The sequence below is a fragment of the Odocoileus virginianus genome, chromosome 26 (genome assembly GCF_023699985.2).
Source record: "Odocoileus virginianus isolate 20LAN1187 ecotype Illinois chromosome 26, Ovbor_1.2, whole genome shotgun sequence".
Taxonomy (NCBI): domain Eukaryota; kingdom Metazoa; phylum Chordata; class Mammalia; order Artiodactyla; family Cervidae; genus Odocoileus; species Odocoileus virginianus.
The window spans coordinates 22,672,979-22,700,167 of NC_069699.1; the positions used below are offsets into that span (position 1 = coordinate 22,672,979).

General features: G+C 36.4%; 1 protein-coding gene across 1 annotated transcript in view; it reads right to left on the bottom strand.

The window, feature by feature from the left end:
* The window catches only part of CNTN6 (contactin 6), a 310,426-nt gene that overhangs the window by 246,950 nt on the left and 36,287 nt on the right, over positions 1-27,189 (bottom strand). Inside the window, 1 exon segment of the mRNA XM_070455653.1 lies at positions 720-855. Coding sequence (XP_070311754.1) covers positions 720-774 — 55 coding nt within the window. The 5' untranslated portion in view covers positions 775-855.

Consider the following 27,189-nt stretch of genomic DNA (forward strand, 5'->3'; position numbering starts at 1 on the left):
AGAATAGCCCAGTTGAGCCCACTTAAAATTGCCCATCTGTAGACTTTTCAACTAAATACATGGTTATTTATTATTTTCATCCATTCAGATTTGTGACGGCTTGTTGCATGACAAAAGCTAACTGACACACAGACTTCATAGTTAGGGTGAATGAAAGAATGTATCATTGAAATGGGTAGAAAAAAAACTAAACATTAAACACTACTTCTGATTTGACATTCTATGTTACCTTTTCTTCTATACTGATATAGCCTTTAATCCATACCAGATTCGACATTTGAGGAAAATATATATATTTCTTATTCATTTTTTAAGACCACTCTAAAGGAAAGAAACAAAAAAAAATATTTTTCATTGTTTATTGATGACAAAATTTACTTAATCACATCCTTTTACTATAAAAATTTCATAGTTGACAATTTATAACTGAAATCATCTTTGTTCTGTTTAAAAATGGCACTTGATTTAATTTTTTAAGGATTAAACTTTATATTAACCATAGAGGTTACCTTCAAAATTTTATCATTTAGTCACTTAAATAATGTAAGTATTAGATTGGACAAAAAGTTCTTTTGGGTTTTTCTGTAAGATGTTATGGGAAAACATGAAAAAACTTTTTTGCCAACCCTATATTATGTATTTGAAAATTGCTTCACCTGTAGAAAAAATAAAATGCCAATAGATTATCAATCAGAACTCATAATAATAGAACACTTTACCTGCAGAAATGTTTATGAGTGACATCAGAATTACCAGTTTCCATAGCAACCTCATTTCCACTTTCTAAGGTCAAAATTTCTCCCATACAATCAGCTGGAAAGGAAATGTCTATCTTCCAGTCAGTATTTCAAGAGTCTGAAAGAAAAAGAAAATTGTCATGAAATGACAAATGCAAAAATATACATACTCTTAAATATATATAAATTGTTGCATACTGGTTCAAGTTCATATTTAAATATTATTAATCTAAATAAATAAATAAGCTAACCTAAAAGTCTACTTTTTACATGCATGTATAGTTTGCAAAGTTTTCATAATTTCAGCTAATATTCCCATAAGTTAAATTGATACCTTAGATATACATTACATTTGCTATAAAATTTTCTACAGCAGTTAATAGGCTGGAGTGCAATTCAATTGACTGTATTCTTATGAATGAAAACTTTCATGAGTATAATTTTAAATTTGACTTTTTAAAATGTTAGAGAGTTTTAAAAACATGTTAAATCAACTCCCACAATTCTGTTTGTGCCTTTTTTTATTTTATACCATTAGGAATAAGGTAAAATTTTGCTTTATCTTTTATATAACAGTGACTTTACACATTTCATGGATTGTTTTTTAATCAGTATTATTGAGAATATATTCATTGAGAAGCATTATCTTTACTAGAATTAAAATTAATATTTTGCTAAAAAACTTCTGTAGGATTCAATTTCTGGAAATACTATGTATAGAGTGTGAGATATACTTTTCTTATTCAATAACATCAAAATTTTCTTTAATTTATTTTGACATTTAAGCTTTCCAGTGATAAATGAAATCAAAATAATAGTTTGGTTGGCCTTTATTCAAAAAGTGAAATTTAGTAAGCAACTCATAAAGCTCATAATCTCAAAAAAGTGTAGAATGAACTCATCTAGGTCACATTTTGATAAAATCATTATATATCAAATGATAGGACCCTTTGGAAACTTTTAACCTAGTGGAAATATATTTTCTTGAAACTTCAAATATCTCTTGGAAGTATGTGGATTTTAAATGTAAATAATAAAGTTTTGATCATTTTCTGAAATATTTTTAAATTTTAAAAATCTTTAATTTCTTTCTGTTACTAGTTACTTTGCCATAAACACAAACCATTGACTATATTCTGTCTTTATAAAATCTAAATTAAATGCTTTCAAATTTAATCAAGGAATAAAAATGCTTTCAAATTTAATCAAAGAATAAAAGCCAAAAAAAAAAAAAGTAGTAACTCAGGTCAGTATACTATGTTGAGTTGACCTTCTTGAAATTTTCTCATATCTTCCTTCATCTTGCCATTCTCTTTGACACCAGAAGTTCCAAACTCTTAACATCTCACATTCAAATGAAATTATACTCCATATCTATTTATTCATTTTTATATTTTCAAGAAACATTTATTCATTTATATTTACTCTCTGTGAGACGTCAGATATCTTGGTGTTAGTGATGAATCTAAAACTCTTCATTTCACCCTTGAGATCTTACATTTTATAAGAAAAACAGCAAAATCAAACACACACACACACACACACACACACACACACACACACACACTGATAGATGTGGTAAATATGGTAATATTTGGAAGAAAATAAGTGCTATCTATGAGATCTATGAGGTGGTGCTCAAGCAGTTCATTTGAACTGACGCTAGAAAAATGAGTAGCTCTTAGCCAGGTGAGTGCATGTGTGCACATGAGGGCATGTAGGAGAGCAGGGATTAAGGTAGGTTAAATGAGGAAGGAGAATACTAGCTGTCTAAGCAAAAGAAGGAGTATGAAAACTCCTGAAGCAGGACTGAGTGTGCATTTTCAAAAACCTTAAAAAGATTCAGGTGCACTACTATTTAACAAAGTTTTGGAAGTGTTGGCCACAGCAATCAGAGCAGAAAAAGAAATAAAATGAATACAGACAGGAAAAGAAGAAGTAAAGCTCTCACTGTTTGCAGATGACATTATCCTCTACATAGAAAAGCCTAAAGACTCTACCAGAAAATTACCAGAGCTAATCAATGAATACAGTAATGTTGCAAGATATAAAATTAACACACAGAAATCCCTTGCATTCCTATACACTAACAATGAGAAAACAGAAATTAAGGAAACAATACCATTCACCATTGCAACAAAAAGAATAAAATACTTAGGAGTATATCTACCTAAAGAAAAGAAAGACCTATATATAGAAAACTATAAAACACTGATGAAAGAAATCAAAGAGGACACAAACAGATGGAGAAATATACCATGTTCATGGATTGGAAGAATCAATATTATGAAAATGGCTGTATTACCCAAAGCAATCTATAGATTCAGTGCAATCCCTATCAAGCTACCAATGGTATTTTTCACAGAACTAGAACAAATAATTTCACAATTTGTATAGAAATACAAAAAACCTCGAATAGCCAAAGCAATCTTGAGAAAGAAGAATGGAACTGGAGGAATCAACCTGTCTGACTTCAGGCTCTACTACAAAGCCACAGTCATCAAGACAGTACAGTACTGGCACAAAGACAGAGATATAGATCAATGGAACAACATAGAAAGCCCAGAGATAAATCCATGTACCTACAGACACCTTATCTTTGACAAAGGAGGCAAGAATATAACAATGGAAAAAAGACAACCTCTTTAACAAGTGGTGCTAGGAAAACTGGTCAACCACTTGTAAAAGAATGCAACTAGGACGCTTTCTAACACCATACACAAAAATAAACTCAAAATGGATTAAAGATCTAAATGTAAGACCAGAAACTATAAAACACCTAGAGGAGAACATAGGCAAAACACTCTCTGACATAAATCACAGCAGGATCCTCTATGACCCACCTCCCAGAATATTGGAAATAAAAGCAAAAATAAACAAATGGGACCTAACTAAAAAGCTTTTGCACAACAAAGGAAACTATACACAAGGTGAAAAGACAGTCTTCAGAATGGGAGAAAATAATAGCAAATGAAGAAACAGACAAAGGATTAATCTCAAAAATATACAAGCAACTCCTGCAGCTCAATTCCAGAAAAAATAAATGACCGAATCAAAAAATGGGCCAAAGAACTCAACAGACATTTCTCCAAGGAAGACATACAGATGGCTAACAAACACATTGAAATATGCTCAACATCACTCATTAACAGAGAAATGCAAATCAATTAACAGAGAAATGCAAATCAAAACCACAGTGAGGTACCATTACACTCCAGTCAGGATGGCTGCTATCCAAAAGTCTACAAGCAATAAATGCTGGAGAGGGTGTGGAGAAAAGGGAACCCTCTTACACTGTTGGTGGGAATGCAAACTAGTACAGCCGCTATGGAGAACAGTGTGGAGATTCCTTAAAAAACTGGAAATAGAACTGCCATATGACCCAGCAATCCAACTCTTGGGCATACACACCGAGGAAACCAGATCTGAAAGAGACACATACACCCCAATGTTCATCACAGCACTGTTTGTAATAGCCAGGACATGGAAGCAACCTAGATACCTATCAGCAGATGAATGGATAAGGAAGCTATGGTACATACACACTATGCAATATTACTCAGCCATTAAAAAGAATTCATTTGAATCAGTTCTAATGAGATGGATGAAATTGGAGCCCATTATACAGAGTGAAGTAATCCAGAAAGACCAATACAGACCAATATAGTATACTAACACATATATATGGAATTTAAAAAGATGGTAATGATAACCCTATATGCAAAACAGAAAAAGAGACACAGATGTACAGAAGAGACTTTTGGACTCTGTGGGAGAAGGCGAGGGTGGGATGTTCTGAGAGAATAGCATTGAAAAAGTATACTATCAAGGGTGAAACAGATCACCAGCCCAAGTTGGATGCATGAGACAAGTGGTCAGGGCTGGTGCACTGGGAAGACCCAGAGGGATGGGATGGGGAGGGAGGCAGGAGGGGGGATTGGGATGGGGAACACATGTAAATCCATGGCTGATTCATGTCAATGTATGGCAAAAAACCACTACAATATTGTAAAGTAATTAGCCTCCAACTAATTAAAAAAAAAAAAGATTCAGGTGCTATTCAGAAGAACAATGGCATGAGACAAGATTGGAGAAGGAAAAAGAGGTTAAACTATTCAAGGCCTATGGACCATGTTGACAAATATGGATGTTGCACTTTCATAATTGAGGATTTGATGCAGGACATTTACATGATACAAACATCATTCTGGCTGATGTGGAGAATAGAAAGGGTGAAGTAGAATGTAAAAACTTATAATTACCAACTTATTTGATGGACATCATTAGTTTTTCCAATCAAACAAATCATTTTCTCCTTCTGATAAAAACTCTGTCTTTATGTATGTTATTTATCTATTTATTTCCTTTTTTTGGAGGAACCACCTTCCTATACATCTTCATTCCATGTAATGAAAGTGAGATTTCCTTCATCTCCTAGCTACAGGGATGATGTGACCAGGGCTGTGTCAATGAGAAATCCATTCCCCTGGCTACAATGTTTTGTAAAAGAAGGGGCACATCAGTTCAGTTCAGTTCAGTCACTCAGTCGTGTCTGACTCTTTGTGACCCCATGAATTGCAGCACGCCAGGCCTCCCTGTCCATCACCAGCTCCCGGAGTTTACCCAAACTCATGTCCATCGAGTCAGTGATGCCATCCAGCCATCTCATCCTCTGTCGTCCCCTCCTCCTCCTGCCCCCAACCCCTCCTAGCATCAGGGTCTTTTACAATGAGTCAACTCTTCGTATGAGGTGGCCAAAGTACTGGAGTTTCAGCTTCAGCATCAGTCCTTCCAATGAACACCCAGGACTGATCTCCCTTAGGATGAACTGATCCGATCTCCTTGCAGTCCAAGGGACTCTCAAGAGTCTTCTCCAACACCACAATTCAAAAGCATCAATTCTTCGGCGCTCATCTTTCTTCACAGTCCAACTCTCACAGCCATACATGACCACTGGAAAAACCATAGCCTTGACTAGATGGACCTTTGTTGGCAAAGTGATATCTCTGCTTTTTAATATGCTATCTAGGTTGGTCATAACTTTCCTTCCAAGGAGTAAGCGTCTTTTAATTTCATGGCTGCAAGCACCATCTGCAGTGATTTTGGAGCCCCCCAAAATAAAGTCTGGCACTGTTTCCACTGTTTCCCCATCTAATTCCCATGAAGTGATGGGACCAGATGCCATGATCCTAGCTTTCTGAATGTTGAGCTTTAAGCCAACTTTTTCACTCTCCTCTTTCACTTTCATCAAGAGGCTTTTTAGTTCCTCTTCACTTTCTGCCTTAAGGGTGGTGTCATCTGCATATATGAAGTTATTGATATTTCTCCTGGCAATGTTGATTCCAGCTCGTGCTTCTTCCAGCCCAGCTTTTCTCATGATGTACTCTGCATATAAGTTAAGCAGGGTGACAATATACAGCCTTGACATACTCCTTAAGCCAAACTAATGACAACAAAGCCAATGATTTGTCAGTGATATTACAACAACTAAGATTCTAAGATTTAAGTCTGTTGATCCAGTGTAAAATAACATTTTGCAAGTCTTATCTTCACCCAGTTTTGAAGGCATGGCTAAAAGCTTTCCATTTCCCTTAGCAGACAATTTACCGAGTCCCCACCCCACTTTCTTCCCTTCTCAAGCTCTGACACTTCTGGATTATAATGCATACAAACCCAATTTCCAGAGGTCTCTAGCTACCTAGCAATCAGGAATGGCCCTTCTTCCTAAGGTTGATGGAATTATTCAAAATAATCCCATGGAAGCCCTTGAAATATAGCTAACCCTATCTCATTTGCTGTTCTTACCTTGTCCACACCTAAGTCCCAGCTTACTTTTATCCTGTCCCTAGGGACATTTCCCTGCATATTCCTTCTCTCATTTGGATATGTAGGAAACAGAGTTTTGCTTCATATATCTGAGTGTTAGTATGTTCTAAAGAACCTATAGTCACACCTGATATCATGAAATGATGAAGTGCCTCACCAAGTTTAAAACCTGGAATTCTCCAATGTGGGTGAATAAGACAGTTTTGTCTAATCGTTTGTGCTGTATTTTTGTCTCTTGCAAACAAAAAACCGGAATAGTATATTCATTCTTCATCCTGAATTAATATAATGTTTTTCTTAAAGAATCCAGAGCAAACTGACGTGATACATACCCTTTGAGCAATGTATTTATCAAAAAATTCCATTATATTGCCAGCATTTTCATACCTTATCTTGAAGATAAAACCAGATACAATACTAGCTCATAGTATGTGGTTTGCTATGTAATATAGAGCTCATGAGTATTCAGTCAGTATTTGTTTGGTTTGTATTTGACATCTAAAGAGTCTAGTATTAAAGAAAAAGACTAAACTGGGAATCTAAAGACAGTGCTTATGGTGTTGCCTTTCTCTTGACTAGCTTAGTAATTTTGGGTGTTTCATGTACAGTAATGATGACTGTCAGCTTCCTCTTATGAAAATTGAAGGTTTCAACCTAGAGATCACCCTTAAATGTCTTCTAGCTCTAATAATCTAAGATTGTTTGATTTAACCTGGTGTATAATTTTGTAGCAAATATTGCCCTTTACCATCTGATTGCTCATCAACATCCTGTAATGAGGGCAAAGCCCAGGAAATAGTTTATTTGGCAATGCTCTATAAAGATAGCGTAAATAGCTAATATTTATGCATCACTTGCCATTTGTAAAAGTTCCATTTGTAAAAGTTTAAATTGCCTGAGGAAGGAGAATACACTGGCTCAATCAGAACAATTCAGATAAGAAGGGTCTGGTTATTTACTTACAGTAAAATGGGGTAGATATATTCAGTAGAGAAAAATTATGCTGGGCACTGATACACAGAATAGCCACAGGAATTATTTCTAGGTTCCTAGAATCCTAAAGATTGCTTGAGGCAGAATAAAAGAGGCCAGTGTTTAAACTTAACTTAAAAGAACTTCCCAAAGTTCTAAAAAAAAGTTTCAAAAATGCATTACAAGCACTTTGTTTTAGATGAGGTTTATAAACCATGCAATCTTTTAAATATCATTTTGGCCTGGAGAAGTGGGTGTCTTGGTTCATAATACACCTGCTAAGGTTGTTGTTCTATTATTACTGGACAGACTTATCTCCTCCAGACCATATGTGTTTCTTTTTTTCCTCTCTTGAAATTCCTTAGGGCAAAAGTAATCATTTCAAACACTTCAACACAAGAGTATGTATCAGTCCACAATCAGTTTCTCAAAATTAAAAAAAAAAATTATCTCTGAAAGTTAAAATATCCTTGTAAGTTGAGTGGCAAAACTAAACTTGGTGGTGAAACCTGTACTGAATTAATGTGACATTGTTTAGTCTATTCCCAAATTAGTATGAATACTTAGGTTTTGCTGCTAAACGTAGTGTTGGTGGTTGATAGAGTTGTTGCCATGTTCTAAATCCATGTAAATTTGCATCACATTGCCTTTCTAAAGACTAAAGTAGAGGTCAGAAAACTGAAGTCAGCTGACCAAATTAGCCCTCTGTCTGCTTTTGTAAATAAAGTTTCACTGGAATACAATATACCTATTTATTCATGCACTGTCTATGATTGCTTTTTTGCTACAAAGGCAAATTGAATATGCCAGAAACCATATGGTCTCCAAATCTGAAAATTTTTAATGTCCAACCTTTTATAACTTTAGAATTTCTGAAAGTTCTGTTGCTGATCTCTTATCTAATACATTCTAAACTCTAAAAACATTTGCTTGTAAGGATTTCAGGTCCAGAAATGTAGAACTCTATTTCTCTCACTCCATGTATATATGCTCAGCAAGAATTACACATGTTTAGGCTATGGTTTTTCCAGTGGTCATGTATGGATGTGAGAGTTGGACTGCAAAGAAAGCTAAGCACCAAAGAATTGATGACTTTGAACTGTGGTGTTGGAGAAGACTCTTGAGAGTCCCTTGGACTGCAAGGTGATCCAACCAGTCCATCCTAAGGGAGATCAGTCCTGGGTGTTCATTGGAAGGACTGATGATGAAGCTGAAACTCCAATACTTTGGCCACCTCATGTGAAGAGTTGACTCATTGGAAAAGACCCTGATACTGGGAAGGATTGGGGGCAGGAGGAGGAGGGGACGACAGAGGATGAGATGGTTGGATGGCGTCACCCACTCAATGGACATGAGTTTGAGCAAACTCCGGGAGTTGGTGATGGACAGGGAGGGCTGGTGTGCTGCAATTTATGGGGTCGCAAAGAGTGGGACATGACTGAGCGACTGAACTGAACTGACTGAGCAGGAAAAAAAAAAATAGATCTTGATTTTGAAGTAACTCTGAACTGTATCTTGCCTTAGTAGATCCGTAGTAGGATCTCTTCTTACCATGTGTTTCAGTCATCATCTGACCTTAGAAAGTAGATGAGAGAAGAATTAAGAGATGATTGTTGTGACTGTGAGGTTGTACCTAAAGATGGTTCTTTTTTTTTTTCTTTGTTTTTAAAAATATTTATTTACTTATTTTGTTTTTGGCAGTATCAGTTCTTAGTTGTGGCATACAGTTTCTTTCATTGTGGCACTCAGACTTCTCTCTAGTTATGGGGCACAGGCTTCAGAGCACACGGGCTCTGTAAAGTTGTGGCTTGTGGACTTAATTGCTCCCTGGTATGTGGGATCTTAGTTCCCTTATCAGGGATTGAATTCACATCCCCTGCATTGGTAGGCAGATTTTTAACTCCTGGGCAACCAGGGAAGTTCCCCTAAGACTGTTTTTAACCCATACAACAGAAACAGTTCTTTAGTTTCACTCAGAATAAGTCAATTTTTAAAAAGTAGAAAGCGATCCCTCAATCTATTTCTTGCCATGAAACCATTCAACTGTCTATGAGTGTGATACAAATGCTAGTAAGCCAGGATTGATTAGGAATTTGAGCTTTGGCTAGACTTTAGGCAACAGAGTAATTCTGGGAGGTTGTTGCCATGTTAAACTGTGGTGTGCCCAACAGACATGGGAAGCAATGGGTGTAACCCAAAGAGAGATGGAATGCATCTCTGCTCTTTATCTTTTACAAAAGAGCTTTCTGACTTCTCTTTGCACTAAGAACTAGTGACATATGGTTAAATAAAATGGCGTGTGTATGTGCATGTATGGTTTGAAACAAGCCTTTGAAAGGGGCTTATGAAGGATTGTACTTGGAACTCAATGATTAAACTTACAAGCTATAGAGAATGCCCAAGATACATCTCATTGAATGACAAAAGGAAAACATGGGTAGTCATTCTTGTCTAAAAAAATTTGATACCCTTTAATATGTGGATATATCTATGTGACACCAGTTTGAGTGATTAAGAATTATGTTCATTAGTACATACAGTTTATAGAAATCTTCAGGTCTGTTACATACTGTACCTGTACAATTCTTACCCCTTTTGCATTCAGTTCAGTTCAGTTACTCAGTCCTGTCCGACTCTTTGTGACCCCATGGACTGCAGCACACCAGGCTTCCCTGTCCATCACCAACTCCTGGAGCTTACTCAGACTCATGCACATTGAAGTCGGTGATGCCATTCAACCATATCATCTTCTGTCGTCCCCTTCTCCTCCTCCCTTTTGCACTAACTGAAATTATTTTCTCACTTTGGTAGTAGGAAAAAGAAGCTACTACTAACTGGCTCTGGCGATCACTGTAAATACAGGGTAATAGAGTGACCAGTGGAGGACTATTACTTAAAATATTGGCCAACTTCTCTATGTGTCTCAATTGTGCTGCTTTAGTATGAAAGGAAATCATTGTTGCAAGTGCATCACTCTTAATGGACTTGATTCTTTCTCTACTTACAGCAGCATTCCTTTGACATTACAGAATTTTGTAGCAGAGATTAAGATCCATTTTCATTTGGCATGTTCATCGTCAAAATAAATGTGCTCAGCGCTAATTGCCCTTTTGTTTTTAATTGACCAGTTAATTAACTACATTAGATAAATTAAAAAATCCCAAATCTATTTCTTCAGGTAGCCCTACTGTTTTATTGATAACAATCTATGGCCAGATAGAAGGGAAGATGCTTAATAATTTTAAAACAGATTCCCAACCTCAGCATTCATGGAGTTATTTACTATCGAACTAATCAATAATAAATTAAAAATTGAAATATTTATGATCTGAAAAATCTGATTTAGACTAGGGAAACCCCACTCCCATTAAGTCAGGCAAAGTAGCAAGATAAATCATGCCATCAGAGTCTGTGTTTTCAGAATATAATGCTATCACTTATGATAATTGTTATGCCGACTCTCAAAATAGGCAATCATAATAGATGATAGATTAGTAGAAAGATATAGCACAATGTGATTAATGCAATGGGAGAAGAAACATTCCTTCTTTTCTTAGAGGAGACGTAGTTACATGTTAAGTTGTTAACAGCTTGGAATACATGCAAATATGTTTGTTATGAAAATAGTTGGAAACACTTGTATGTGTTTTCTGATTAGAGCAACCAAGCTGTAGAACTTAACTTAGTCATCAATACAGTCTATTTCATATGCCTGGTGCTTGAGGCAGTGGCGGCTTGCTGAAAGAGATTTGTGTGAAGAAATTAGTTTTCTAACTGGTAAGAGACCATACTTTCAATGAATTTCAGAACTGAAAAAATATACAGATCTTTCTTGACTTACAAAGAGGTTATGTCCCAATAACCCCAACATAAGTTGAAAAATATCATGTCAACAATGCGTTCGATACACTCAGTCTTTTGAGCAGCACAGTTTTACCAAGCTACCTGAAACATGCTCAGAATACATACATAGCCTACAGTTGGGTAAAATCATCGATCACAAAGCCTCTTTAATAATAAAGTGTTGACTATCTCTTGTAATATGTTGAATACTGTACTAAAAGTGAAAAACAGAAAGGTTGTAATTGTATCAGTTGTTTATTTATGTGATGGTGTGACTGACTGGAAGCTGTAACTGCCCAGTATCATAAGAGAGGAGCCTGCAGCTTACTGCTAACCTAGAAGAAGATCAAAGTCAAGTAAAGTTGAATTTGAAACATCATACATCAGGGTCCACCTGTATATAGAAAATACCACTTTCATAAGTGAAGAAACTGAGGCCTCAAAGAGGCAAATAGTTCTATAAAGTTCATGACCTAGAATGAGACCTGAGAGCAGATCCCTGAGAGAGAGTCCTTCCTACTGTACATTCCTCTTGATCTGTGACACTGGGCATGCCACCTTAGTAAATCAGCCTCTGTGAGTCTGTTGTCCTAACTGAAAATGCAGGTAATTACATCTTATAGAAATGCTTTCAATGTTTCTATTGATCAGAATAAGAGGATCTGGGTGGGTGATAATGTAGTTTGGAGGATTTGTAATGTCAACTCTCATGTTCAGAATAGTGACCAGAAATGTTTGCTGTTCAGGCAAAACTAAGTTTATTAGGCTTAGTTTAGAAGAGGAGGGTATAACTTGGCATAATATTAGTACTATCTCAGAAGGGAAAGTTATGGGTGATATTTATAAGACTTTATGTCCTGAGCTGAGTGCCTTGAAGGTTGATCTTGCAAAAGGAGGAACTGACTAGAAATAGGCAGAGTTCATGGTGTAATAACTATAGATAGATAGGCGCAGTGAGGTAAGACTCTTGTTGTAGGTGTTGATGCTGGCCTTGAAATGAAAGCTTTATCCTATAGAAGTGAATACGTTCTGAAGCAAATAACTAAATTACTTTTGCTTTCAGTATCATTTAACATAGAGATAGGAAATTATGCAAGTTTCAGTTCTCAGTAATGAGTTGAATAATAAGATGTATGGATTGCTAACCAACCACCAAAGCAGAAGTTGGGAAACTTTTTCTGTAAGGAATCAGATAGGAAACAGCTTTCACTTTTGCAGATCATTTGACCTCTGTTGCCACTAGGAAACAGAACTGTTGTAGTGCAGAAGTGGCTATATAGACAAGACATTAACAAGACATTAACAAATGGGAGTAGTTGTGTTCTAATAAAACTTTATTTATAAAAAAAGTAATGAAATATAGTATTTAATCCAAGGCCACATTTTTCCAACCTCTGTCTAAAGAATGGCACAGAGAACAGTTTCTAGTGGGAAGTTATTAACAACCCAAACCTACTGAATATTTGATTAATTTCTGCAATGACAGGAAGCTGGGAGGGATAGTGAACATATAAGGCAGCAAACTCAGAAACATCTTGATTAAAACAAATGGAGTGTAGTCATTTGTTTCATTCTTTTTAATCCAAATATTTCTGAATTTTGCTACCAATAAATATTTACATATATAGTATATCATTATGTACAAGCTGGAATCAAAATTGCTGGGAGAAATATCAATAACCTAAGATATGCAGATGATACCACATTTATGGCAGAAAGTGAAGAACTAAAGAATCTCTTGATGAAAGTGAAAGAGGAGAGTGAAAAAGTTGTTTTAAGACTCAACATGCCAAAAAAAGTAATAATAATAAAAAAAATAAAACTCAACATGCATAATACTAAGATCGTGGCATCTGGTCCCATCACTTCATGGGCAAATAGATGGGGAAACAGTGACAGACTTTATTTGGGGGGAGGCCAAAAATCACTGCAGATGGTGACTGCAGCCATGAAATTAAAAGATGCTTGCTTCTTGGAAGAAAAGCTATGACCAATCTAGACAGCGTATTAAAAAGCAGAGACATTACTTTGCCAACAAAGGTCCATATAGTCAAAGCTATGGTTTTTCCAGTAGTCATGTATAGATGTGAGAGTTGTACTGTGAAGAAAGCTGAGCACCGAAGAATTGATGCTTTTGAACTGTGGTGTTGGAGAAGACTCTTGAGAGTCTATTGGACTGCAAGGAGATCCAACCCGTCCATCCTAAAGGAAATCAGTCCTGAATATTCATTGCAAGGACTGATATTGAAGCTGAATTCCAATACTTTGGCTACCTGATGCAAAGAACTGACTCATTTGAAAAGCCCTGATGCTGGGAATGATTGAAGGCAGGAGGAGAAGGAAACGACAGAGGATGAGATGGTTGGATGGCATCACTGACTCAAGGGACATGAGTTTGAGTAAACTCTGGGAGTTGGTGATGGACAGGGAGGCCTGGTGTGCTGCAGTCCATGGGGTTGCAAAGAGTCGGACACAACTGAGCGACTGAACTGAACTGATAGGATATCTATATCATATATGCATATGTTTAACAAGAAGCAGGTTTTCTACTCTTTTCACTCTTTTTGCTTTGTCATATATTCTCGTTAAAAAAAGGACTAAACAAAGCAAGAACATTTATAACAAGATACTATTGAAACTACTATTTGCATGAAGTGCTTTATTTTGTTTAAGGGAAATATAAATAAGCTTATTTGGATGCAGTAATAGAGCATTAGAGGAAAAAAATTACTTCTTTATGTGCTTAATAAAGGACAACCAGACTGTGGGGAAAGTTTTCTTTTTTCCTGCTTTACTAAACTAAACTTGTCAAATTAAAGAAAAACAGATTGGTATAGTCCAAAACAACATCTAATCTAATAATATGGCATTTAAGAAAAATATATATTAAGTCTTAGGTTTCAAACTGATCTACTTATTCAGAATAGGAATGTGGAATGGGGAAAAGTGACTTCATAATTTCAAGTTAAAAAATAAATGCAACATGGAGTAATTCTAAGGCTAGCATTCAGTATTGGCTTATATTTTGACACAGTTGCCAAAAATCAGATATAACTGAGGTTGCATTAATAAAAGCATATTTTTCAAGACAAGGGAGGTGCCACTTCTGCCTTAACCTGCACCTGCACTCGTGTAACCACATAGAGGGATTGTATTCTCTCCTGAACATCATGGTTTAAGAGGAATTTTGAAAAATTGAAAGCGTCTCCTAGGGAGCAGGGTGAGGATGATGAAGTGTCTGGGAGCTTGTGAGGGTCAGTGGAGAGAAATGAGTATGTTTAGCCTGGGGAAGAGAGGATTTAGTAGGCAGAGAAGAGCCATCTTCAAATATTTGAAGGGCTGTCTTGTGGAAGAAGGATTAGACTTATTATTTGTGTCTCAGGAGATCAGAACTGGGACCAAAGGGTAGACATTTCAGGGCAGCAAATTTCAACTTAATATCAGCCCAGAGCATTTTAGCAAGTAGAATTGTTTAGCCAGTGTTTAAGTGCACTGGCTTTGAAACCTAGACATTCTGGGTTTGTATCTCAAAACCTACAGACACTTAATAGCTTTGTGACTTTAGAGGAAGTAAAATATCCTATCTGATCCTCAGGTTTATGATAATTACAGTGGAAAAAGTACTATCTACTGCATGAGGTTTATATGAGGATTCAATGAGATTGTGCATGCAACGAGTAAAAGTGCTTTCTCCATGAGATGTCACGTTCATCATGACTAGGTGTATAGAAGGAACAGCTAGATGACAACTTCTCTGGGATACTATAGAGGACAATTCTGCATTGAGTAGATGGTTAAATTAGATGACCAATTAAGCCCTTCTAAACTTGTAGCTTTTTATTTCTATAAAGAATAAGAAGCTGAAAATCCTCTGTACCAGGAGTCATTAAGTGGTGGTCCAAAAGCTGGATTCCCCCAGAAGAACACTTGAAAGTTGGGGAACTGAAATAACAATGAACATCCTGGTTTTTCTTTATGTATCTGAAGACTTGGCATCACTGAGTTCACATTTCTACATACTAACATCTTTAAAAAGACATTAACAACAAGAAGCATCAGGAGTATTTGACCCTTTAACAGTATTTGCCTTAGTTTAGACAATCAGACCCAGTTTGTCTAAGATCCAAGCCACTACAGTCTCATATCACCTGCCTAGTCTCTGAAGGCAGCGTATTTGCTATCTGTGCCCTAGATCAGCTAGCTGAGACATCTGGAAGCAGTCCGTTTGGACTATATGACAGGAGAGAAAAATAGGAGATGGAAGAGAATGACTGGGATATCAGCAGGCTGTCTGAAAGGGAACGTTAATAGCTATAGTATTAATATTATTTTTTGAATACTGACAGATAACAGGCTCTCAGGCTTCCCAGCTGGTGCAGAGAGGAGCCTGGCAGGCTACAGTCCATGGGGGTCTCAAAGATTCAGACACAACTGAGCACTTGCATGCACTCACACCATGCTCTATGTCAAGGATTGCGTGTACATTGTCTCATTTAATCTTTACAGCAGTCCTATCACGTGTGTAAAATGATTGCTCCCCTTTTACGCGTGAGGACACTAAAGCTTGGAGGTGTAAGAAACAGTCCCTCATCTGACCACCACCTGTCTGATCCTAAACCTTGACTTGCCTCCACAATGGCTAATCTTACAGATGTTACAATTTCGCCTAAAGTGGATCCTGGGAGATTTGATTCAAGTTTCTGAGCAAACATATTTCTGATAGGAAAGATTTCTTCCTATCAGAGTTGCAAAAGGAAGATTCCTCCCTCACTGTGAATAACCTGAACTGTCATGAAGCTATACGGCACTGTGCAAGGTTTGCCACGGTGTCATTTTTAGTCTTAAGGGGAAAAAAAAAAAAAAAAGACCCAGCATGTAGTCAAATGCAATGTCAAATGCAATGCAAAATGCAAGCTTAAATAAGGTGAACAAGTTCTTTCCTGCAGCATTTCTCAGTGTCTCTATTCTTCTAATGTCCATTATAGAATCTAAGGGGAAGGGTATAGTACACACTGTTCTTAGACTTCTATGATCCTGGGACTCTATTTTCTGCAGTGCTTATCCTAGAGTGAATGGATGCTCTGTGGAATACACTCCAGGAAAACCTAGAGGGGAAAAAGTCCTGGACCAGAAATGTAACGATATTAAAATCCCAACTCTGCCAACAGCTAGTGATATAACCTAAGACTTGTAACTTCTATTCTTAGGTTGCAAATATCAGGACCATAATATCTGTTCTACTGACTCCTCCAAATTTTTATAAGGATCAACTAAATCAAGGATTTAAAAGAGCTCTTTAAATGGAAAGAAGCTCAAGATACACATAAGGGATTAAATGACTGATGTTTCTCACTCCTGCATAGCTGATCAGGGAAATTGACTAAATTTTAATTACTTTCATGCCAATCAGTTATTTTCTGATCACACACAATAGCTTATCTTTTTTGAAATGCATGAATTCGTGAATTTTCTGTCCTACCTGGAAAGAATTATCAAAATATACATATTGTTATGAACACATTAAATCTATGCAATTGTAAGCTCTTTGCTGAGAAACAACATCCTTTCTTCCAAGGCTATCCATTAAGTGAAAAAGGGGAAAAAATAGTGAGAACTCAAAGCAAGATGTACACTGATTCCATTCTGTTCCCTTTGGCTAAGGTTCATGGTCCCCAGCCCCTGGACAATAGGACCTTTTGCCTTCTCTTCCATCAACCTGTCCCTTGATATGTGCTCCCACTGGCAGTTCTGACCTCACAGAAATAGGAGTCAACTCGGGAGGGAAAGGCAGTTGCCTGTCAACACTGTTGCTGTAAAACTCTGGGAAATTCCTTTGTTATTGAGAGACTAGAATTTTTAAAATAATAAAAATAAAAAGGAGAGAGGAAAAGACTACTCACTTGACAAACAGGGAATGGCATTGCACCTTAGTCTCTTAAGTGCCCCATTCCTTGGCTTTTTGAAATTTCAGAAATACTAATTAAGCTTTCTGTGGAGAGTGTGTTACTCTTGCTAAATACGTGGTCCCCAGGAACAAAGATGCTGTGGCCTGGGACATGGGGGGCAGACCTCATTCCCAACCCTTTGATGATGGCATTTTCAGGCATATATGTGTGTGTGTGTATATGTGTGTGTGTGTATGTGTGTGTGTCTGTGAAAATTACCTGCTGGCCTGATAATACACTTCTCCAAGGGCAAGATATTGCATATTATCTCAGATTTCCCCCAATCCATGCCTGTCTCCTGCCTTTTTACTGACAGGACTTAAACTACCTTCCAGTACCTGGTTCTCATGTTTATGTAAATAGTATTCCACTTTTGTAAATTGATTTATAGTCTGAAAGGTACTTTCTCAAATAAAATGTCTCATTTTGGTTTTTCAACTCATCAAGAAAAACAAAAAGTGAAGCTCTGACAGATTAACCAACTTTTGGAGCCAGCCAGGATAAAATGTGCATACTGTTTTAAAAGCATTGTCTTAAATTTTCCACTCTCTAAATTGGAGTGACTTGGTATGAAACTGTGCTTCTAATTTATATCTAGATATTGATAAGAGTATTATGAGTTATAAACAGTGGGGGATATGTGAAAACCACTCTTAGAGGGAAGAGTAAGCCTTCTGCAGAGCTTCCCAATGGGTAGATTGGCCCATGAGAATGTTGCTGGATCAGGCATTCAAAGAGCTCAGAGACAGTCCACCACTGCCCATAACCAGTCACATAATTTTAATAAATTCAATCTGAAGGGAAATTGAAAGGACAACACTGTCATTGACCTGGTCGCTCTATGAGCTTTTTAAGAGGAAACACTGGTAACTGAAAGTCCACCTCACTTCAATCCAGCCTCTGCTTCTCACTCAGTAAGCAATTTGGTACAGTTTACCTAATTCTTCTGTGCCTTCATTTTCTCATCAGTAGTGGCTCAGATGTAAAGCATCTGCCTGCAATGTGGGAGACCCGGGTTCAATCCCTGGGTAGAGAAGATTCCCTGGAGAAGGAAATGGCAACCCACTCCAGTACGCTTGCCTGGAAAATTCCATGGACTGACGAGCCTGGTAGGCTACAGTCCATGGGGTCACAAAGAGACACGACTGAGCGACTTAATTCACGAAAATGGGGGTAATAATAGTAGCTACTTTCCAGATTTGAGGTGAGGATAAGTTAATTAATATAAACTGCTTAAAACAGTTTCTCACATGATGCCAGAGCACACCAAATAACAGCTGCTATTATTATTGTCATTATTGATGTTATTATTAACACTATTAAGTACAAAATAGCCACACTTAAAAGATCAGTCATTTTCAAGGATGTCTCTGTGTGTGATTATGCTGGTCCATCTTCCTAGAATTCTCTAATTTTAGTATTTGGCCAAGATGCAATGACCTTTATCTTATTCCATGAAGATTTTGATCATATCTTCATTTAGAAATGCTTTCAATTTCAACTTTTAATCAGTTTATATTTAATGAGGAAATGAATAAAAGATTTAAGGTACACATGCTTTTCCATAATGCATTTTGCATGGTCTATTTCTCAGGATTGTGTGTTTGAGTGTGTGTGTGTGTCCTTATACATAAGAGGAATTAAGTTACACTGATCCACAGAGTGAATGGGTGATTGGTCGCTATTTATCAGTTAAATATATTTCAGGGCTGTAATGAGCAGAGGAGCCTGGTGAGTTACATTCCATGGGGGTGGCAAAAAGTTGGACAGGACTTAGCAACTGAACACACACACATGCAAAAACCCATTCAGAAGCAATGATAACTTTAAGAGATATTATTCTCTTTGTTGTGTTATAGAATCTAGTACAACCTCCTTGAAAGGTTATACATTAGAACTTTTAAATACGGGGAATGAAGAGAATTAGGTAGGCTTACCCTGGACTGCCTGCAAGTAACTGTAATTCAGTCTAGAATGAGGAATTAAGTGAAAGAAGAACTCTTTTTCACTAAAGTGACTCCAGGCAAGAATACTATCACCTCTCCTCCTTTTAATGTCTTTTTTAGCTTGTACGTCTAGTATATTATCATTGAGACAACAGATCCTTAGGCCTCCAGAAGAGGTGTATATTCAGAAAAAAGCAAGGACTGGATTTTGCATCCGAATCCCCAGTGGCTTAAACTTGGCCTCCCATGTGTAAAGTGGTACATGGTCGCAACACATTTTTTGTCTTATGGGTTGCAAACAGATGTTAAAATGATATGAATTTGAAAACATATTGATCATGTTGCAAGATGTTATTCAGAGATTTAAAAGTAAAAGATCTATAAGTACAACTGCATATTTCAAAAGTTTCAGGCCCAATTTGCTTGTCAGTTCCCAGAACACAGTAGTTTTTCAAGGGATGTACACATATAAATAAACTAAATGCATACAGAAAATCACATACATCTTTTCTTTCCAAATAGCTTTCCTTCAGTTCACCTGACACAAACTCCCTCATGTCCCCAGTCAGAATGGTATTTTTGGCACAATATTGTTCCTGATTTCTCTATTGCCTCCTGGGCACCTGCCTTTCAAACATCTAATGTGAATTTTCTCATGAATGCCAATGATATATGGCTACATTTTTCCTTCGAACTTTTCATCCCCCAAGCACTCCAAGTACTCTGTGACTACTTCCAAGATATCCATAACTAGATGAATAGCAATTACTTGTAATAGAGGGTGGAAAAGGCAAAGGACATTTTTATTGGTTCTGGGAAGATTTAACTACATTGATACAGCATTTACTGAAAATTCCCATCACCCCAGAGCATGATGAATGGCCACCTCCATCTCAGCTGTGTCTCAGGAGGTTTCCGGGTGCAAAGTGCCCTGAGGTCTTCTTTGCCACACAGAGAAGTTAAGTCTTCATTCATCCTTGCTTGTTAACTTCACTTGAGTTAAGTGAGCAGGCAAGTTTTATTCACTTCTGATTCAAATCAACATAAAGGTTTAATTTGCTTCCCTGTCTTCTGGGGCTAATCCCCCTCACTGAACACTCAGACTCCCATTAATTCAAGGAGAACAATGCCCTAAGCAGCCTTTGATTAGACTCTGAAGAACTAATTGTGCCTTTGAAAGCTTGCATACAGCTCCCACCAGCATCAACAAGAACCTCCTTTTGTGTACCCCACTTCCTAAGGCAAAATTGGGTGTGAGACATGACCATCAGCATTTATATGACTAGTGGCAGATAATTCAGACTCTACCTACTTCTGCGTTCAAGTGTTAAATTTCCAGGATGCGTATTAAGTGTCCCATTTCTCCTGCAGACCTACCATTTTCAGGTAGACTGGCAAGACAACAACTCTTGCTGTGTCAGGAACTTTTATCACATAGGAGATAGCAATGCAGACTTTAGCAGAACTTAGCTTTATAGAACATCTCAAGGATCTGCTTCTAATGTTAAAGGGTCCCTCCCAATTGGGAAAAAAAGAAAAAAAAAGTTCTCACTTCCTTTTCTATTCTTTATAGTTTGTGACTTCAATTTATTATTTACATTCAATGAATCTCTTGAGGTAAAGTTTTAATAATTAGCTTAATAATAAATTAATTAAGAAAGGATTCAGTCCCCCCTCAACTCTAAGCTGAGTTCCATTTATAACAGCTCTTGTAAACCAGTTTAGGGAAAGATAAAATGATGGGTATGTTGACACAGAGAGACAGAGACTACCCTGTGTATGGGTATATCTTCTCACAAAGGTGAAGTAATTTATTTGTCAACACTACTTTTTTTCCTGAGTTTCAAGGACTTGAATGCAAAATGTTCAGTTGGAGAGTGATACTAAGAAATGTGGGATGGAAAGTAGCTTACTCAGAAGAGAATGAAGCCAGTGAAAGTTTATTATCAGGCCAGTTATCAATGTGATCAACTGGATCTCAGTCACTCTGCCATTGCCCTGGCAATGTTCAGTTATCCCAACTGAGGGGCGCAGAAGAGTATTCATCAATTCCTCATCCATGATTGATTGACAGTTTCTAGGAGCCTTAACTTTGGGCAATGTTTGTCTGTCCTGCATAGAGAAAATCATGTTTCCCAGGCTAGAAAACAGTTGGAGATGGTAAGGTTTTCACAGCATTAGCTGTTCATCAGAGTGCTTGTGAATCCTGATAGTGGGAATGAGGGTAGGGGATTCACTGAGAATGTGGATAGCATCTGCTACAATTATTAAATCTCTGTCATTTATTAGACATTGAATTGCAAATTAACCTTGAAATAGAATCAGTGCCTTTTATAAAAATTGGACTTCAGAAAAGGTTTTTATTACTAGAACACCAAAATTATTGCTACTAATCAATCTTCTTGTTTTGCAATTGGCTTTTTCATTAAGTAAAGAGAAGAGAGAGAAGACAGAACATTTAATAGATAAGTCACACTAAAAACTAAGTTTTGGCCTTTTAAACCAGTTTTTAAATTCCATATTAAAGAAGCTTTATTTTTCCTGACCAAAGGGATTGACTATTTAATAAAAGCATTGATAAAAAAATTAAAGAAAGAAAACAATTTATTTTATATAAATGAACATTGCCTGATGTAGAAAGTTTTCAAAAGTATGACCTGGGATTTTAAATCAATAACTATTGGAAATTACTTAGAAACTCATATCTAAAACCAATGCATGTACACTCAACTGTTTGTTATAGTTACATATACCTCCAACAACCACCACTTACAAAGTGTTGTATGTTTGAACATTGATGCTACAAGTTTGCTGGAGTTAAGAGAAGTATTTTATATTTATATAGCACTTTTGAATATTAAAATGTATCTCACATTCATATATTTACTTAAACTTAATAAGTATATCTGTGAAAAGTATTATTCACATTTCACAAAAAATGGAAAGTGACAGTGCAGAAAGCCAGATGATGTTGCTATAGGCCACAACACTAGGAAAGGTTAAAGCGAAAAACCAGCCCACGCCTTTTTCCCAGCTTGTGCCTGCATGCATGAAAACAACACAATTCCAGCTGCTGTTTCACTTTGGAACTTTGGTGAGACCAACAGGACCAAATTTCTTGAGCTCCCTGGGAAGGAAAGGTTTCCTGGGATGAAATACTTCTGTAATCAGACCATCCCAGATGAACAGGGAAAGTTGGGCCCTCTGCCTGGGCACTGAAAATATGCACATAGTTTTAGAAGCATACACTGAAGCCTTTGGTGCTCATACTGCTCTGTAGTTGTTCTCTTAAGTTACAATTACAGCTGATGTCTTAATATTGAAAATATTCTATAATTCCTTTTTAAAATGAATCCATTTTTTCCTAAGTGGTTCAAGAATAGCATCTGTTACATTAGTATTCTAATACCTTTCCTGGCATATAGTCTACTCATCTTTCACTTATATTTCATTTACATAAATCCTGAAAGGAAAACCACACAAATAAAAGAAGGCATATACCTAGTTGTTCCAATATTGAAGTGGCACTTAGATGAGTCAAATGAAAAAAATACCTATGCACAATAGCTTTATGGAACTTAATGGTACTGAGAAAGCTTGAATTATTAAAAGTTCAATATCTTTCAGTTTGTATTTTGAATATATTTGGTTTCCTAAAGGGAAAATCAGAAATTGTATCATTGTCATTTGTTTGATCAAAAATTTTAGAAATAAACAGCTCCCATAAGTGTGTTGCTAGATCTATAAAAATATGTGTATATATAGGAGGCTGCTGATTTTTACAAGGAAAAATAACTAAGTGAATAGGTAGTGATTATATTTCCCTGAAATAAGCACAGCTGAATTCCTCAATGCTGAATTCAGTGATTCCTTCCCTGGAGGCTTCTCTAAGACAATCAATCACTAATCTGTCTACATACCTCAGTTTTGGTGTAGGCACTGACTCTCATCTTCTGTATGATGGTCAGAAAGTACTCAGCTTATTTGAATTTCATTTTTTAATGTGACAAATCGTGGCGTGGGGAGCCAGTTGGACCAGAGGATCTTCAGATTATCCAGATAATGAATTATAGAAGCTGATCTGATGACTAGGAGCATTACAGCTGAAGTGAAGTGAAAGTCACCCAGTTGTGTCTGATTCTTTGCCACCCCATGGACTATACAGTCCATGGAATTTTCCAGACCAGAATACTGGAGTGGGTAGTCTTTCCCTTCTCCAGGGGATCTTCACAACCCAGGGATCAAACCCACGTCTCCCACATTGCTGGTGGATTCTTTACCAGCTGAGCCACAAGATTAATGGAGATACACAGGATGAGGGTGTTGCCCACCCTGTATCTTGGCTTCACATGTGATCCTGGTCACTTTAGGGTGTCATGGTGTAGGGATTAATGCAACAAAGGATTAATGTAACAGAATGTCGAAAACATTCATGATGGACAAGTGACATTGAATGTTGTGATCTGAAAAATTATATTGAGGTGGAAGAAAGATAACAATTTCAAAAGAATAAGGTGACTGATTCAGGTAGGATTGAGTCTCTATAATCCAATCAATAAATAAGTTAAACTAAATTAAGGCAGAATCTAGAAGTAGCTAAAGGGAAGCCAATTATGTAAATCTGACTGGTACCCACTTAATTTAGGATATTTTTTGTAGGCAACCATTCCCTGCTACAAAACTTTTGAACCTCTAGGCCCTGCAGTGGCTGCTCACTTTAATTTCAAAGACATATCCTTTGCTTTCTATTGCTTACAGCAGTTTTTTTTTAAACAACCTGTGTTATATTAAAAAAAAAAAATATATATATATGTAAATATACAAACCCACACAAAACTGAGTGGTCACATCAAATATTGAAGTTTTAGATATTGAGACTAATGCTTCGACCATTGCTTTAGCATAACAGAGGACCCTGAAAATTCTGAAAACAGAAAAGACACTAGTTATATGTTACACTGTCTTTTCCAAGTGGGCAAGAATTCAATCAACAAAGTATATTTAATGCTGAGAATACTTGATATCAAAGTGACAGATTAAAAAGTGAAAATTCAATCAACCTATTGCTTTTGTATACAAGATATCAAAGTAGTTCATTGACTTACAGATTTCCTCTGATTGTGTCAGCTGAATCATATTATTAGTTGACATTATTTAGCCATAACCCTGATTAAGTCTCATGATTATAGAGAAATAAAATATAGTCATTTAGAGAGGTCTGTGGCTCAGTGGTAAAGAATCTGCCTACCAATGAAGGAGATGTGGGTTTGATCCTCAGGTCAAGAAGATCCCCTGGAGGAGGAAATGGCAACCCACTCCAGTATTCTAGCCTGGATAATTTCTTGGACAGAAGAGCCTAGTGGGTCCCAGTCCATGGGGTTGCAAAGAGTTAGACAGCACTTGGTGACCAAACAACAACATTCATGTGCTTGCATATATATCTGATAGTAGATATAAATAGATAAACTTTACTTGTAACTTGAACTCAAAGAATTCATGTAACAGGAAATAGATTTGGCTTACAAAATGCAAAGTATCAATTCTTTCCAATTTTCCTTCTTGTGTTCATTATATAATAATATGGGTAAGTTATAATGGAAGTATTTATGTAAAGTTGTAACATCAAGAGAAATTTTTGTTGTGTGGTTTTTGGATAGTTATTATAGAACTGTGCTAGGAGGATATGTCCTTTAACAAGTGGGGTTGCTGTGTCACTTAGCAGAGTAAAAGAAGCATTTTTAACTTTTCCACTTTAGTTGAAAACAAATACTTTTAGAAAACTAAATATTTATAAACTATGTGTACATAAAAGTACAGGAAATATATATACTTCTGTATGATTTATATATTATATGTATACATGTATGTTTATATATAATTTAAGATGGTTAGGGCACCAGGTATATTGTGATGACCTATCAGATAATTAATAGATAAGAGAAATTTGGAACCCATGAGAAAGGTGTAACTTTTCAGATGACTTTCCCTCCCGCCTTCCTCTGGTTATATGGGAAGTTACTAATTGGTAATAAGAGTAAGAAGCGTGTGGAAGAGACAAAGGAAGAAGCTCTAAATGTAAAGATTATGCAGTCTTTTTGAAAGTCTTTCCCTTCTCTTCTGGATTGACCCAGGACATTGATTTCAGTCCATCAAATTTAGTGTCTGCAAACCAAAAAAATCTCATTTAACAAATACTTACTGATGACCTATTATGAGCTCTTCATGTTAGTAGTAAAAAGTTGAACAAGACAAATGGCCTGTGCCCTCCTGGAGCTTTTATTCTAAAGGTGGTGGTGCCAGAGACACTAGGAAAATAGGCACAGCCATGGTAAATATGAAAATAGAATAAAACAGAATACTTAGACAGTAACCCGAGATATCATGAGATGAGGAGTCATTCTGCTACTTCAGATAAACTGATCAGGGAAGGTCAAACCACAGAAAAATTTCCAGTTATGTGAACTCTCACCTTCCTACATAATAAACCTAAAGCAGAGAATGAGGCTGAGAACCAGATTTATCTTAACCTGCAGAATCAGATTTATCTTAATAAGAATTTACAAGTAGCACACACTGATATGCATGTATTTTTGTTTTGTTTTGTTTTAATATTAAGTACTGGTTTAACTTTCTTGACATTTCTCCATATTGGAGGTGAGCAAATGGAGGCTCAGAAAGCCAGCAAGCAAAATAAGCTTATGAAAACTGAAACTTTTCCAAACAATTACCAATTTAAATATTTAGAAAAACACAAAAGGAAGACAAACTACACTGAGGAACGTTTCATTGCTTTGGAAGATTATTAGACTCTCAAGAACTTCTATGATTCCAGTGCCTATGAAGTGTACCTTATGGTAAAAAAAAAAGATACTATAATTTTAAAAATGCCCTGAAATATAGAAGCAAACAAGCTGAAAACCACAAACCCCAAAAGGCAGAACACATCTACCTGACTGTAGAAATACAGTGTTGCCTTTTGCCTTAAATCTTTTCTCTTAAGATGTTACTATCTCAGTGTATTGGGGTTTGTCAAATAGCCATTAGGATGTAGTATCAGTGCCTTGATTAGATTAAGTGGGAAAGTAGGTTTTGATTTACAGAAATTCACATCACAGCCAACTCTTCCTTGAAACACTTCTAGTCCATAAAGCAGCACTGAAACTTGAAGCATGTTGCTGACACCATGACTTATTTTTTAATATTTGTAAAGGGCAATAGTATCAATGAGTTCTTATATCATTTTACAAGCTGGATGGCTGGTTAGTAGCCATTTTTATTCTGACCTGGTTTGAACTTGCACAGTACTCATACAGCCTCTGGCATTTGACTGTGCAGACTGCATTTTCTTTCTTTCTCCTGAAGTTGGACTCTGCCTAGAAAAGCCAGAAATTCCTAGAAAATCATGCTTCAAGCCTACTGATTTAAAAGGCAGGAATAAACAGCTTTGTTTTGCTGTTCCATTTTCAAATCTTGCTTGTGTATCCCCAAATTTATTCAAGAAATATTCCTATGAACTTGTGTTCTAAAACTCTATGAGTTTGTGTCTCAGTCTTTGCAAGATGATGAATCGGCAATTTGATCATTTAAAGTGATCAGATATACCAATATTAGCAGTCATTTATGTATAAGGCAGAGTAATAAAGATTAGGTAAGTAGACAAAAATATAATTGGTTATTTTTGTTTCACAAAGATGTCTGAAGTGTATGCATACAAAATATTAACTTACATTTCTCAAGTGCTATATTTCCTGAATGTTACAGATAAAGAAAAATAAATGTAGACTGAGTCATTCCATTATTCTTGTGCTCATTCTGTGGCTTAAATACAAATAAACAATGCAGGAAAACTACTGCATAAATGGCAAAGGCTCAACTCTTAAAGATACCAAATTGAGCAAATAGGACTGGGTATAAACTTTA